Genomic DNA, 14,532 nt, shown 5'->3' with positions numbered 1-14,532 from the left:
GTTCACACTTCCTGACTCCAGCGTCCCACCACAAAGTCATAACTCAGCGTACAAATCCTGTGCCCTTCTGGAAACATGCTTACATCACAACCCAACATTTCAAAGATGCTCAATCTCTCTAAAATCACTCGTTTCCACATTCCTCTGTTGCATAAGCATTTTGTGAGCAGGTCAAAGGTCAGCATAAACAATGGCCTCCAGTTTGAGGCAGAGAGCAGGGTGAGAGAAAGGAAACACCTTGATGCCTCTGCAGAAGTGTCTTTTCTCTAGTAAAGCAGGGAGCTGTTATCAGGCCATTATACCCTCAACAGGCAGAAGATTGGGTTCCCCTGATGCTCTGAAACCCCGCTCAAAAGCTTTTATTCTGCACAGAACGAACGGGGATATAATCCCATGCATCTCTTTTCACACCTGTCCGCTCACATTCAAATCACAAAGAGGGCTTGTGTGAGGAGAGTCTCCATTTGCATAGTTTGGTCCTCTGTATGCAACCGAAGGAGAGAGGGAAACATCTGACAAAAGGAATATGTCTCTGCTGGGATGCCAGTTGTTGCATATGTATGTTTCATTCTGATTTCCAAAGATGGCAGATTCTCAGTATAAGAAAATCTGAGAGATAAAGCTTCCATTAATAAAGTGGACGTATAAAACTTGAGCTGTTATTTAGAGTCAGGGGCTTCACCTAGCTATAGGTTTAAATGCGGGACTGTTGCATGTAACAGTGGAACTGTTGTAAAATAATGAATACTTATTATTGATGAGTCTGCCGATTATTTTAATGGTTTATCTTTAAGATTTCACAAAGTTCTGGAAGATCTCCAGTGATGTCAAACTGCTTCTTTTGCCTGACCAAAAGTCCAAGATCCAACCAATGTATTATCGTTGACTTTCACATTCATTTTATAATGATACACTGCTTTAGAGACTACTATAAAACTGGTAAGAGAGCTGCACACATGGCTGTCTAGGTTTAGAAACTGTTCAGAATTCAAACTAGCATAATCGGGTTTATCAATGTTAGGCTAAGGGCTTATCCAGGTTTCTGAAATGTTTTTGATGTGCTTAGAGATAATGGAGGAACGCCCCAAAAGCCTTATCATAACCGTTACACTACTATACATGTAATATAGCCACAAATATTAGTCAACTTAAAACACATCACCTTGGACTTTGAGAAACTGGGATGGCCTTTTTTTTTTTCTCTGAGATCTAATAAACCGACTCATCAAGAAAATAGACAGATTAATTGATAATGATAATAATCGTTAGTTGTAGCACTAACATATAAACATACTGAGTGTATCTCACATAATGAGCTGTCTCATGAGATGGGGACATTTCAACAAACGGTCCTAAAATCAAAGCAGGATCAGATTAGTTATTTCTCTCGGCCTCTCTCACACAATCCAGCTCCGAACTTCATCAGATTACTTCCAACCTCCCCTCCGCCCCAGTAATCGTGTGTTCGGCCACTTTACTGCATAATCAGCTGCCTATGGGCTCGATCTAACAAAACTGGCACGGCTCTGAGTACTGAAGCCCAGCATTACAGCCTGGCTGCTGACCAGTTTTCAAACGGCCCTGCAGAGCGTCTAATAACAGGATATAGAGCGCCAAGTGAAAAAAGGGTGATACTCGTAGTTGAGTTGCCTCGAGGGCACCTAGTTCTGGGTGGCTATCAAATAAGAGAGAAGGGGATGCGGGAAGCAGCGTGGTAATAGAGTGTCACTGCCATCGCCTTAATGAAAAAACATTTATTCCAACAATTTCGGTATAATTTGAGTGTGCAGAGTCACAGTGCTCGCCAAGAGTGCTTGTTGGCAGGCTCCGTATCAGAACCACAGGAATCAGGCAACACTGTTACATGATTTAAATTCATTAACAATGAAAGCCCCAACACCGCCTTCCCATACACACAAACACACACCTCCATCACCAGTCGACAACCCCTGCCTCCCTTGGTTTCGCCTCACCCTCCCCTTAATGAGTGCTGCTTACATTGTTCCTGCTACAGAGGCTCGATTAGACCGGACATGTATGGGAGGAATTTGAAGAATTTGTGGGAAAACAAATGCTTTACTTGGATTTGAATTATTTACATCTACAACACACACGCAGATTCCAAGGAAAAATGTGGTCCCAAGATGTTTGTAAGAATTGCTGCCAAGAAACGTTAAAGTTATAGAAGGATAAAAGCAGTGGTAACAAATAACCCTTTAGAGTACACATCATTAAATCTAACAAAAGCAAACCTAAGGAAATTACATTTGACTAATAATCTTTCACATTGATCCAAACACATGGCCCATAATTCCTTTTGGACAATATTATATTTAATATAAAGCTGTTGGCCTTCTTTCTACTTTCCTTTACATAAGAACACACACTGGCCGTGGTGTTATAGCCATGATTGAGGGGTAAATGGACCATACTTATCTTTTGTTTGACTGACGGGGGACATTTGATCAGCTCAAGTTAGCTAGTTATCACAATTGCATCAGTATCTACGTACATGTCACCTGATAAGTAATAAGAAATCGCAGGTGAAGTGACAAGTACGTTCAGGTAAATGAAGGATACATTTAAAAAGACGCATTAATAATTGGGGACAGATCTTAACCATCTCAAATTAAGCTTGTCCACACCACACACTTCTTCTTCTTTTAATATTAGTCATAGTTTAGTCTTGTTTATCTTGGATTTACTGTTTATTTTTGTTGAGCACTCAAAAGATTAGACCATTCATCATGTAGACAATTGACAGAAACTTAATCAACATCAATTTCAATATATGGACTAAAATACTGACAAATTAATCTAAAAAAACGATTGACAGGCTCATAGATGACATATGATGATACAAATTATAGATTAACTTTTTAACTGCAAAGTCTTCCACTCAGCATACATTTTTATTATCAAGTAAATGTAAGGGTTTTTATCCAAAACGTTTGTGTATGTTATGTTAAAAACTATTAGCAGCTGATAAATGATTATTACATTCTTTTAATATTGATATTGGCTCAGCAAATCTCAGTATCACTCAGTCATGCTCTGCTACTCTCAATGCAACTTTTAAGGTGTTCTGACTTTAGATAGTTAAGATGGCAAACAATTGTCACCTGGTCTTTGTAATCATTTGAAAGCCACCCCTATCACTACATTGGTCTCCATATTATCCCACGTTGTGTAGATTTGACCCAAAAGCCAATAGAGTAAAAGTAAGCAATAAACCTGCCAAAATGAATCTGTTTTGTATCCATTAACTTCAGGTGGAGAAAATGTGATTTCCCTGCAGGAGATTCACATTAATATCACATACAACACTAGCAGGACTCACCTCAGTTGATGGTATGCTGACAACACCTGTTGATCTCCTCTTTTCCCTCAGCTTCCTCTTCTCGATCTGTCCTTTCCCCTTCCTAGCACTGGGGCCAGAGCTATTCTTCTCTTTCACTTTACTGGGCGATGGGCTTCCCTTGTCACTGTCAATGCAAGCCATGGGGCTGGAGTCCGGGGAAGCGCACTGATCCTTCTCCGTCTGAGGCGGGGCCTTCTTCAGGTTGCTCCCCGGCGGGGTGGGTGAAGCAGGGTGGGCAGCGGGTTGGGCAGCGGGTTGTGCAGCGGGTTGTGCAGCGGGTTGTACAGCGGGTTGGGCAGCAGGTTGGGCAGCGGGGTGGTGCGTTTCCTCCTCGGGTCTCTTTAAAGCCGTGCCGGAGGAGGACCGAGCCACCGTGTAGGAGGAGGGGAGGCAGTTCCCAGCAGAGGCGCTTCTCTCCGGGTTTCCGTTATTGGTGAGCTCGGTGTGGCGGTTACTGTTTGGGTTATTGCCAACCAGAGGAGCACCAGTCGCTGCGGCTATGTCCCCCAGCATTTTGGCTCTCATTTTCTCCCGTTTTGCCTTCCACTCCTCCAAAAAGTCAGTCGTGGCGCTTGACTTAAATCCACCCGTTGCCATTATCCCTTTATCGAAAAGTTGGTGAGAATGAACCAAAAGTTTATATGGAGTTTCGGGTCTAATGCCACAGCATTCCTCAAGTGATTAACCGGGGTGCTGTTGACAGGTAAAGAGAAGAAAGTCACGACAATTAAAACTTTGTATTTCAGCTCTTTTTCCAGATAAGTTTGTTTTCTACCTCGTTACTCTTAACCACTAACGTCAGGTTAACAGGTAGTTGCTGCTAGCTTGAATGCGTAGAAGTTGCACCTAACTGTGTCTCTCTGGTGATATTTCACCGCGTAAAAGTTCACCAAAGTGTGCAAAAGTTCACAAGAAAGAGCAGAAATGAAACGTCAGGTAGAAACTCACCTGTGGGAAGTTGTTTCAGACGCTAAACTGCTCTCTGCGGTCCGACCAGGTGTGCTCTCGGTCCTCTTGGATGAATGGCGCTGTCTCGAGCGCTGAGCTCGCTCTGCCCTCCGTCGCTCCGGGTGATACCGAAAACACCCGAGCACTTCCGATTGAAGCCGAAGCAACAGCCGTCCTCAGCACGTAAATATAGTCACTGTAATGGGCTTTTTCATGTGTCTATAGTTATTAGTGGTACTTTTAAGACATTTAAAGTATGTTATGATAGGTCTTTACTGTTCCCATAAAGACAGTGATTTATATATCAGCATACTTTATCATACTTTTGAACTTTTCATTATAGTATCTGCAATTTCATGCATTTACCTTGTTCTATTATTGGTGTTTTGCTGAAGTAATTTTCACAGTTTTGGAAGAGTGCACATTCAAATAAAAAATATTAATATTAATAATGTAATTTTCCATATCAGTTTAACTAAAAAACATTCGTACAGCTTCCTCCCCTCCTGCAGCTCTCCTGCGTAATGACCCCAGCTTAGTGGAAACATAATTAATCTAACTTACTGCAAGTCGGCACCACTCACTTATGCAAAGCTCCATTGTAATAATTCTGCATTCCAGTGATATTCAGTCTCTGAACATGTGTGCCATTACCTCACTGTACGAGCAGGTTTCTCCACACGCTGTGATTTAACCTTCCTACAAGTGCTTACTGTCAGAAAACTCATTTCATGTAAGGATAAAAGCAGTATAGGTTAACTGCAGTAAATGGTATCAGCCCTATAGTATTAGATGTGTGTGCCGCCAAGTGTACACCGACTTTAAGGACTGTCACTATTTATTCCCCATATACAAATAACACAGATATATATATAATGTAATCTAACAAGTAACATGTAATAGGCTATATGTCGTTTTTCTAGCAGGAAAATTCATACTTTGTAATTGGTGCAAACAAGAAAAACATCACTAACACAATGGAATATTCGGACTACATTTTTTTATCGTATTTTTTAAGAAATTAAATGGTTACAGAGCTAAACTAAATTAAATACAGCCAAAACTACAATACATAAAATAATCAACCAGCCATGGAAAAAAACTGTAACTAAGAATAGTACTTCCATTGGAAAAATAAAATAAAATTAGCCTTGCTATTTCAAAATATGATTGAAACAGGAAGTGGCATCATGGACTGGTACATAATATTGATTCAGAAACACTGTGTACATGTGTGTAAAATGTAATTTTCTATGATTAATGTGGATGTTTATGAATTTAAAGGCATCATTACAGCCCCATCACCCGACCCCTCTTATTTTAAATGTATTGCTCCCTTATTTTGGGGGGGATTTGTTTGTTTTTAATACATTATTATGTATTGGTACTGTTCATGTGTACTATTGTATAAAGCACAGACTTGCAACAAAATAAATTGAAAAAATAATTATTTATGCGAAAGAGGCTTTCTTGCCTGCTATTTGCTGCAAATGCCAAAAATTGTGACACCCATCCACATCCCAACTGAGTGGGAGAGCAGGCATCCAGCCATTATCTTTACAAGTTTCAACCCTGTTGCAGATAATGAAAAAACTTGGGTGGAGCAAAGGGAGTGAGGCGCCTTTCCTAAAAATAAACCCTGATCTATTGACTTAGGTCACTCTGCTGCATATTCAGCATATTTCTGTCTGTTCTTGAGGAAAGCAAAGATTGTGAGAAGGCACACTGGTTTGGATAAGGGTTTCCTTCCATGCCAACACAAAAAAATCCCATCCCAGAGATAAATTCCTAAAGTAAGTGTTTAGACTTAATGTTTTTAATCCTAAACGCTCTTCAAGCCATATCATGCGTTTTGTAACACAATCCCCGTTTGAGGTGAAAATGCATTGCCTGCTCGACTGTTAAATGAACAATGCCAAGTAATCTGAAATTCATATTTAACATAACACAGTGTAATGGGCTCTCTTGCGTTCACACATTTTCATTTATCTGACAGTAATGTTTCATTCAAAAGCCATTATGGGTAATTTTGTAGCGAGGAGTCTACGCTGGGAGCTCACGCCCACGTGAAAATGTTTATCCAACAGTTTAAGTATTCAAGAAATGTTTCTCCAGAGCCTCCCCGACGTTATGTCTGCAGTTACCACACACTGTAGTCAGGTTAGGAATATTATGAATCCTTCAAAACAGAGAGAGAGACTGAGGAGTCATGTTTTGAGTTAGTAAACCAGGAACCGGTTTATAATTAGTGTCATTGTAAACTCCCACAACACATGGTAACGTTCCATAGATGTTTGCTTTGTTAAACCAGCATTTCATAAAAGACGTAGAAAAGCATTGGGAGCTGGAAACAGTTTCAAAACAGCCCATTCATTATAATAATGGATTGGAAGTTTATGATGGACATTTGGAGTCACAATATTGACAGAAAAAATGAATTACTCATCAAAATTGCCATATTTTTCATTTTTTAAGACTCCTCAATGTTCAACTTTGGACTCCTTTTTATAAAATGTACGGTATTTTATAATCAGTCAATAATAGTCATCAACAGTAATCACACTGTTTTAATTGGTATATCCTACCCATGATGCATCACAGTGCAGTTGCTGACACAACAAAGAGAGAGAGCTGTCTCCTCTTCGCTAAACCCATATTCACAGATCCACCGCTGCTTTGAATCCCTTCTTTTTTCCCACCGAGGGTTCATCTTAGTTTCAGTGACAGGACGCCGCGATTTGTCATTGTTTGTCAGCGAGTGAGAAATCCCGCTGCTGTTTCTGCTCGAATCTGAGGGGGTATTTGCTTATCCTGCGTGTCTAAGTCTCATCTGTGGTGTGTTTAAAAATTGCATTTTGGGGAAGGAGGTTTTTGGCCTGCTGCACTTTACGGTTTAAGAGAGGCAGATTAGGCCGTGTTGGAAATAAAAAGGGCAGAAGACGAGAGTGAGTGTCTGTGTGTGTGAGACAGCAGCGATCTAATTCCTTCTTTATGGATGATTTCCAGCTCAGAAAAGCACAGCGCGTCATCTCGGAGCTGCTGTCAGGAAAGAGACATTATACTCTTGCTGTGATGACACTAAAAGTAATTCCCCTCTACGTTTAATTCAAATTCACAAATCACGTGCAAAGAGTTTCCTTTGAGTCTGCCAAACAACAAGAAATGGCTGCATGTATTCAAACCATTTGTTCCTATAATGGGGGTTCATTATAAGGCCAGGAATGTGTCAAAAAGTAGTTTTTTGACCCGATGAAGACATTCTGTTCAGGGATTGTTAATGAAGCTTGTCCATGTCACATTTAAGACTAACCAGATTTCCTAACCACGTGCTGAGGCAACGGAAAAACAGAACAGTCTTTTTTTTGCATGTCTCTGAGCAATTACAGCAGATAGCACCGTTTATTTTGAAAACTTAATCTGAAAGTGGGAGCTCTTCATCACAGGAGCAGGACACACCCGGTGAAACAAGCAGAAATTAGAGCTTAAACTTCCATTATCGCTGTCATATAAATCACTTGATGAGGAACCTGATTTATTCTGTCAGCTAATCCTCATTTATAGTTGAGTAAGAATACCAAGAATCTGAAGGGATTTAAACTCAGGGAGAACAGACTCAGCATTGTACCTCCAGACACATTACCCTAATCCTGGCTCCTCTTCAAAGGCCTACTGATCACTTTCTAAGCATTATTGTTAACAAACTATATCAGAACTAGTGGCGGCATATGAGGCGGTTAGCTGAAACCTTCAGATGCGCTTTTTCTTGCTGATCCTGAGTTTGAATCTGAAGGTGACCGTGGATTTGTCATCAGTCCCCTTAGAATTTTGCAACAACCTGCCAGAGAAAATGAGTCGTAGAATTGGTGTCCTCTTGATTTCATCTAGATCAATTTTGGCTTGCTTTTATCGGTTATCGTTTTTTAATGACATTTAAAGAAAAAGTATCTCTTTTACGTTATCATTGTCTTTTCCGTTATTTTTTGCCTTTTAATAAAATGGTAACTTACCTCATTGTTTGGCTTTCTTTTTTATATTGCCTTCTGTGTATCCTGCTCCCTTAGTTTTAAGGTGCTGTATAAATAATGTTACGAGTTTTACTTTTGATGTATGGTGCTTTTTTTTTATAATTTCCCCAGTATGTATTGCTTTTCTTAATGAAATATAATTTAGTTGTGCAAAAGTAAAAAAGCCCATCAATTTAACACATTTCTAAACACCTTAACTCATGAGTGACCATTTCTGTTTTGCATTTGCTTTAAAACATATATATTTTAGTTTTCTGTTCATGCCCTCAGTTTTGAGTTATTGTAATGCACATTGATGTTTATGTGCCTTGCCTAATATGCAAACAATGTATATGAATGTGAGTGTTTCAGTAAAACATCCTTACCTTACATATTCAGACATGCAAGAAAGCCTTCCACTGTAACTGTGAAAGATTGTAACAGAACATTGTAAAATGATGTTCGGTGCAGACTGACGCTCTGTAAAGATGTGCCCCATCTACTGGTGTGATGGTGTAACAACAGGGAATTGGTTCTTTGCTCCCTTTAGATTTAAGTTGTCCAAAAACAAAAGATCTACAACATTATATTAAGGCCCATTGTATTGTGGTAGAGATAGATGTAAAGGTTGATATTTTTTCTCCATTTTAGTTCAAATGAATGTAACCAATAAAGCTTCAGCCTTAGATCCACACATCTGTTTTATCCTGTTCAAGAAAGGAAGAAATAAATTAGTAAAAACATTATAAAGACAGACACTACAAAACTAAATTAAACAGATGTGATTTTAAAATCCTGAATAAATCTAATACAATTGTCTCACAGACGACATCATAAAAATGAAATCGAAACGGCACATATAAACAACCCAATCAAAATCAATGAGATGAGATATTCCCAACATTAGAGGATAACTCACCACAAAAATTGTGAAAATGGGTGAACTCAGCCATTTAATTAAGGCAAAAATAAATCAGTATATAAACATTTCAGTAAATAAATAATGACACGTGGGAACTTTACAATGTACAAGTTTATTTTTTAATGAACTCTTCAGTGGTTGGTAGTCACAGCACAGCTTGCATGTATTAAGCCACACACCTATTTTACAAGATGACGGGAAAATAATAAGAAAAAAACAAAACAAAAAGTCTAAACCAGAGCAGATGGTCATCAGCCCGTCTGCATTGACTTTTTTTTTTAAACTTCTTTTACTAAAATATCCTTAAAAAAGGCCACTGAAATGCATAAAATGTTTCAGATGCATGGAATATTTGATGGTGTCGTTGCTTAAACCTGACATAAAGACTCCTCACATGGCATTGACAGTGCATGTAGACATTTGTAAAACTGGGTTAGCGATACCTAAGATATTCTTTTTTTTTTAGTGACAACACCTTGGCTATAATACTACAGCTTTAAAAAAAAAAAAAAAGAAAAAAAAAGTTGGAAACAAAATTAACAGCACTCTTCCAAGATACTGAATACAATGAAAGTGAAATGTAGTGAAGCGATTATTGTTTTTTAAATCTCACAATTCATGTGAACACTTATTTTAAACTGGAAAAAAAAAGAAGGAAATCACTGAACACTGCCAGCCGAGGCTTTACTGAACTGTATCCAATGTCTTTAGACTATCAAATCATTAAAAACACACCTCTTTGTCCTCTGGAATTTGTATACTTTTAATAGTAACAGACGGGAACCATAAATGCATGCCATGTGCTGCTCTCAAACAAATACAGGTATATACAGCATCACTCAGTACCTGCTAAAACAAAGTGAGAATACAGAGTATAAACTGACTACACTACAAACTTAAAACAAAACAAAAAAGAGGAGGAGGAAGGTGAGCGATGGAAGAGTGAAAATCCTACTTGTGATGGACTCATCATTAAAGCATTAAAAAAAAAAGAAGAAGAAGAAATGCATATTGCACATACAGTGAAAGCTTAAATTCCACCAGGTCCGCCTCGTTTCGCTAGAGCGAGATTTCAACATTTTTCCCTCTTGGAGGAAGACACGCAGAGGTAACAAAAAAGGGTGTGCATTTGGTGATGTGTGTGTAGGGGGTAAAAATGTAAAAATGAGGGGCCACAAGGAGCTGATATGAGGCTTGGAAGTGGCACTTTGAGGGGGTTAAAAAGGAAGGGGGGGAGAAACTGCACAGCACACAACACTAACACAGGGAGAGGAAACACAAAATAAAGATAATTACATCAGAGAGAGAGTGTGGCACAAATAAAATCAGGTGTTGGATAATATCTGTCGTTCAGCGAGAGAGAGAGAGAGAGAGAGAGAGAGAGAGAGAGAGAGAGAGAGAGAGAGAGAGAGAGAGAGAGAGATAGAAGAGATCGCTGCAAGTGTTTTTTTTATTTTTCTCTTTATGTACAACTAAGGCTTATTGGTTAAATAGCTTTCAGGCTTCCCGACCCACAATGCTTTTACATGCTGATCGCACAACTCCGTTTGCTCTGTAAACTCAGTGGTTCTATGGGTAATAGTGAAGGAGGTGGATGATGGAGGGATGGATGGATGGATGGATGCAGCTGCGGTGGTGGTGGTGGAAGAGCAAAATGGAGATAAAGAGCTGCGAGGAGATAAAACGGAAAAAAAAGGAGTCTTGTCTCTGATGTCTGTTGCAATTAATATCTAAATGTGCAATTCCATTAGTCACTGCCATGGGGGACTGGGGGGGGAGGGGGTGCAGAGGACTGGGGCATGGGGGGGGGGGGGGGGGGGGGAGTCTGTTCTACTTGGAAAGCTTGCTAATGACTCGAATGAGCGCTCCGTTCTCGTCCTTTAGTCTCTGGTTGTCTGCTTTCAAGTCTGGGAGCGTCTGAAAGGGAATAAGAAGGAAACAGGGAAGGGAGGAGGAGACACAGAGAGAGAAGGCTTAGACGAGTCTCCACACATTCAGCTGTTGTTAAACCAGTTTCACAAACGGTTAATGGCAGCCTGTGTACAAAGCAAATCTTTGGAGTCACACAGCATCAATCATGTTTTATTTTCTCCTTCAATAAAAAAAGTTGACCTCCTCCTTGTTCCGAGTCAAGATAGAGAGAAAAAAAAAGCGGGCACACCACAGGCCAGAGATCCTGAGAAAGCCATGCAGGATCTGAACGGCTGCTCACCGGCAGCCACACAATACATACACAGCAAACAAGAGATTTTTTTTTATTTTGATCTAGCGTACAGAACATGTGAGATCTTTGTGTGTTATCTTAAACTGCTGGGTGTCAGGAGGAACTCTTTTTTTTTTTAAATTTATTTATTTTTTTACAAATAAGTAAATTACACGTTAAGGGTTTGGTCCAGTATTGTTCGAAAGTGCTCACATGAAAACAAACAGACTGGATAAGGCAAAAGGTAAATATTTATATTCCTCTCCTGACACCTCCCTGATTCCACAGCATCTAAAGTAATGCTTCACTTGTCATGACAGACTGACAGCACTCTACTTGGATGAGTGTAGTGATGCATGATGGATGCATTTGTGTACAGACTTTATGTGAACACTTCTGACTTTGAATTTAGGTTTGCTGATTTTGGAAAAAAAGTAGAGAAAGAAAGGTTAATATCTCCTATAAAAAAAATGTAATTGCTCCTTTGAATTCACCTGTATAAGCTGCAGTACATACTTCAACCAGGCTGTTCTAAATATGTATATTTAACTGGTGTTGTGGTGGAAATCAATTACATCAGTGACACTCCAACAAAAGATTCAGTCCCCTTTAAAACAAACGCATTCATTGATTACAGGAGACGATCAACTGTAGGTTTAAATTATTCAGTGATTATCTGAAGTATATCCTTGACTTGATACATAATACTGATCGGGCACAATGCGGCTAACATGGGGAGTAAGGAGGGAGAAAGAAAAACGTTTCATTCCCTGAAGATTTGGGACAAAAAGTGGATGCATAAAAAAGGAAGCCACTTCATGCAGAGAAGCCAGGTCAAGCCAAACTGAACCAGAGCCCCGTCTAATGGAAGCATCACCACCAGAAACTACACAGAGGACACTTTCCTTCACAGTGCTTTGTGCGTTTGTTTATAATAAAACTTGAAGTACATTTAGAAACCGGTCGGCTTTAACTCTGGGGTAGGCAGCTTTTTTAAATGAGTTTAAACACCTTGCAGCATGTTGTAAATAAAGTAGAGAGGAAACTAGACTCCTCCCTCTCATCTTTAATAAAACATAGCCTGTGAAGGGGGATTCAGGCCAATCACAGGTCATTTCAGAGAGAAGGATTCCGATTGGCTGGAAGACTATTTAGAGGAGTATAAAAATAGATTCAATGTAAAGTTTTGGAGAAATGGAGGGAACAAGTCGCTAAAAGTTTAACTCTTCTGCTAAATGTAAACAAAGGGGCGGAGCTGTGGTTAGCTCACAGCTACGGTTAGCAAAATGCTAAACTATTAGCAAATTTCTCTCATTTTCTGGAATGCTATGCAAATATTATAGCTAGCAAGAGCTCTACATCATAGTACGACTTTACAGAAGTTTGCTTAAAAAAACAGAATAGAAATTCTCAGAGAAAACTGCATCAGAATAAAAATGTGGATGATGCTAAAATGAAATGAATGATGCATTTTTCAGAGAACTGCCCACCCCAGCTTTAAATTGTACTTAAATAAGCATTTTCTCTAGTTAGTTTGACATATTCAAGTTGTTTTTAATATGACGAAATGTGAAAATCACCTTCCAGCTGTGTACTGTAAAAAGGAGAGTGTCCTGTGGTAAAAACTCCAAACCAAAAAAAGAAAAAAGGCACCCTCCCCAATCTGAAAACCAAAAGCTCTGGGGAGGCAGAGGGGGCTGGAAAGGGGAGTTTTACAAAACCAGTGATGTTTGGGCGGCTGGACACCTGCCTGTCTATGTGAGCGGGCAGAGCACGGATGGAGCATGAGAAGAATGGGGTTGGGAGGGGGAGGTGAGGAGGAAGAAGAAGGAGGAGGAGGAAGAGGAGGAGATGGTGGACAAACGGACGTGGCTTAGAGGTCGACGGTGGGCAGCTGGCTGCAGGCGGACTGCGAGAGCTTTGCCAAGACGCGGGACAGGGCCCGGTTCTCAGCCTGCAGCCGCTCCTTCACCTGCCGCAGGGCCTGAACCTGCTTTACCTGGGGGAGGTTCTGCAGGGGGGGGGGGGGACAACAACCACAACACGGGAAGCCAGAGAAAAAGAGAGTAGGAGGAGGAGGAGGACAGGAGAAGAGAGAGACAGAATGGCAGAAAAAGGAAGTTTCAATAAACAAATGAGGGGTTAGGGAAAGGTTTAATGAAAGACAGGACAGTATAAATTAATAGAGAAGAAGAGGGGCCGAGAGGAAGGAGAGAGGGGAAACAGAAAAGGAAGATTGTTAGAAAATGGGGACAGATTTTTGGAAACCGAAGGAATGATTAAGAGCTTTCCGCCTCAGCATGATGCTTGTAGGTCAAATTGATAAGATCAGCGAGCTGCCTAAAAGTAAACACACTTTGTAATCACAGCGACACGACCCATTCTGGTAAACACCTGCTTACTAGAATTTAATACATTATCCCCCCCCCCCTAATGTCAACATGGATTACAACAGCTGACCATATCATGATTGTCCTGCTTCACCCTTGTGCCTCAAACATAATGGGGCATTTCTGTCCTTAGTTGTGTGACCGTCTGACTGTTGGATACACGGTTTATAATAATAGGAGTCAAGGTGGAATTATAAAAAAAAGGAAGAAAAGAAACCTTACACCATTGCCAAAATATATGCCATAAAAATCTATTAAATTAAAATTAAAAAAAGGCAAAATTGTCCCGAGTGATCCACAAGGGGCTCCTTAGGAAAATATATAATGTGCATACAGAGTATCTTAAGGAAAATACAATTCTGTATTCAACCAGATAACTCATTATTACTTATATTATAATACTCCAGATGGGAAATGCTGAGTTACGGGAAAGCGGCTGATCTGCTGCTCACATTCCCGGATGATAAATTCCATGTTAGAGTTCAAGTAAAGGCAAAACCATGAAAATAAATCAAGTCTTTAATAATTGCATATGATCTTTTACGCATCATGGCATTTGAGGTGACTCACCACTCCTAATAGACTCCTATCTTCTAAAACCCCCACTGTACATGAACAGAAAATATAATGTGTGTGTGTGTTTATACCTTAAGTTCCTCCTCCATCTCAGATATCTTCCTTTCTAGAGCTCTTCTTTCCTGCAG

At 39.9% G+C, this 14,532-nt stretch overlaps 2 protein-coding genes across 10 annotated transcripts in view; both read right to left on the bottom strand.

Annotated features, from left to right (window-relative positions):
- The window catches only part of pawr (PRKC, apoptosis, WT1, regulator), a 55,919-nt gene extending 51,463 nt beyond the window's left edge, over nt 1–4,456 (bottom strand). The window contains exons 1-2 of one of the 2 annotated variants that reach the window (XM_079654799.1): nt 4,310–4,456; nt 3,341–4,054 (exon numbers count right to left, since the gene is read on the bottom strand). In XM_079654799.1, coding sequence (XP_079510925.1) covers nt 3,341–3,958 — 618 coding nt within the window. In that variant the 5' untranslated portion in view covers nt 3,959–4,054; nt 4,310–4,456. The remainder of the gene's footprint in view (nt 1–3,340; nt 4,055–4,309) is intronic. The other variant, XM_079654800.1, reaches the window with a different exon arrangement.
- Nucleotides 4,457–9,328: 4,872 nt separating this feature from the next.
- ppp1r12a (protein phosphatase 1, regulatory subunit 12A) overlaps nt 9,329–14,532 on the bottom strand; it is a 48,965-nt gene continuing 43,761 nt past the window's right edge. For 6 of the 8 annotated variants that reach the window (XM_079653986.1, XM_079653984.1, XM_079653987.1 and 3 more), the window contains 2 exons: nt 14,476–14,526; nt 9,329–13,449 (listed from right to left, as the gene is read on the bottom strand). In XM_079653986.1, the coding sequence (XP_079510112.1) occupies nt 13,312–13,449; nt 14,476–14,526 (189 nt within the window). In that variant the 3' untranslated portion in view covers nt 9,329–13,311. The remainder of the gene's footprint in view (nt 13,450–14,475; nt 14,527–14,532) is intronic. The other 2 variants (XR_013803218.1, XM_079653985.1) reach the window with 2 other exon arrangements.

The sequence above is a fragment of the Notothenia rossii genome (assembly GCF_949606895.1).
Source record: "Notothenia rossii genome assembly, chromosome: 10".
In the NCBI taxonomy this organism is placed as follows: domain Eukaryota; kingdom Metazoa; phylum Chordata; class Actinopteri; order Perciformes; family Nototheniidae; genus Notothenia; species Notothenia rossii.
Note: the sequence above shows the minus strand (reverse complement) of the source record. Positions and strands in the feature narration are given on the sequence as shown.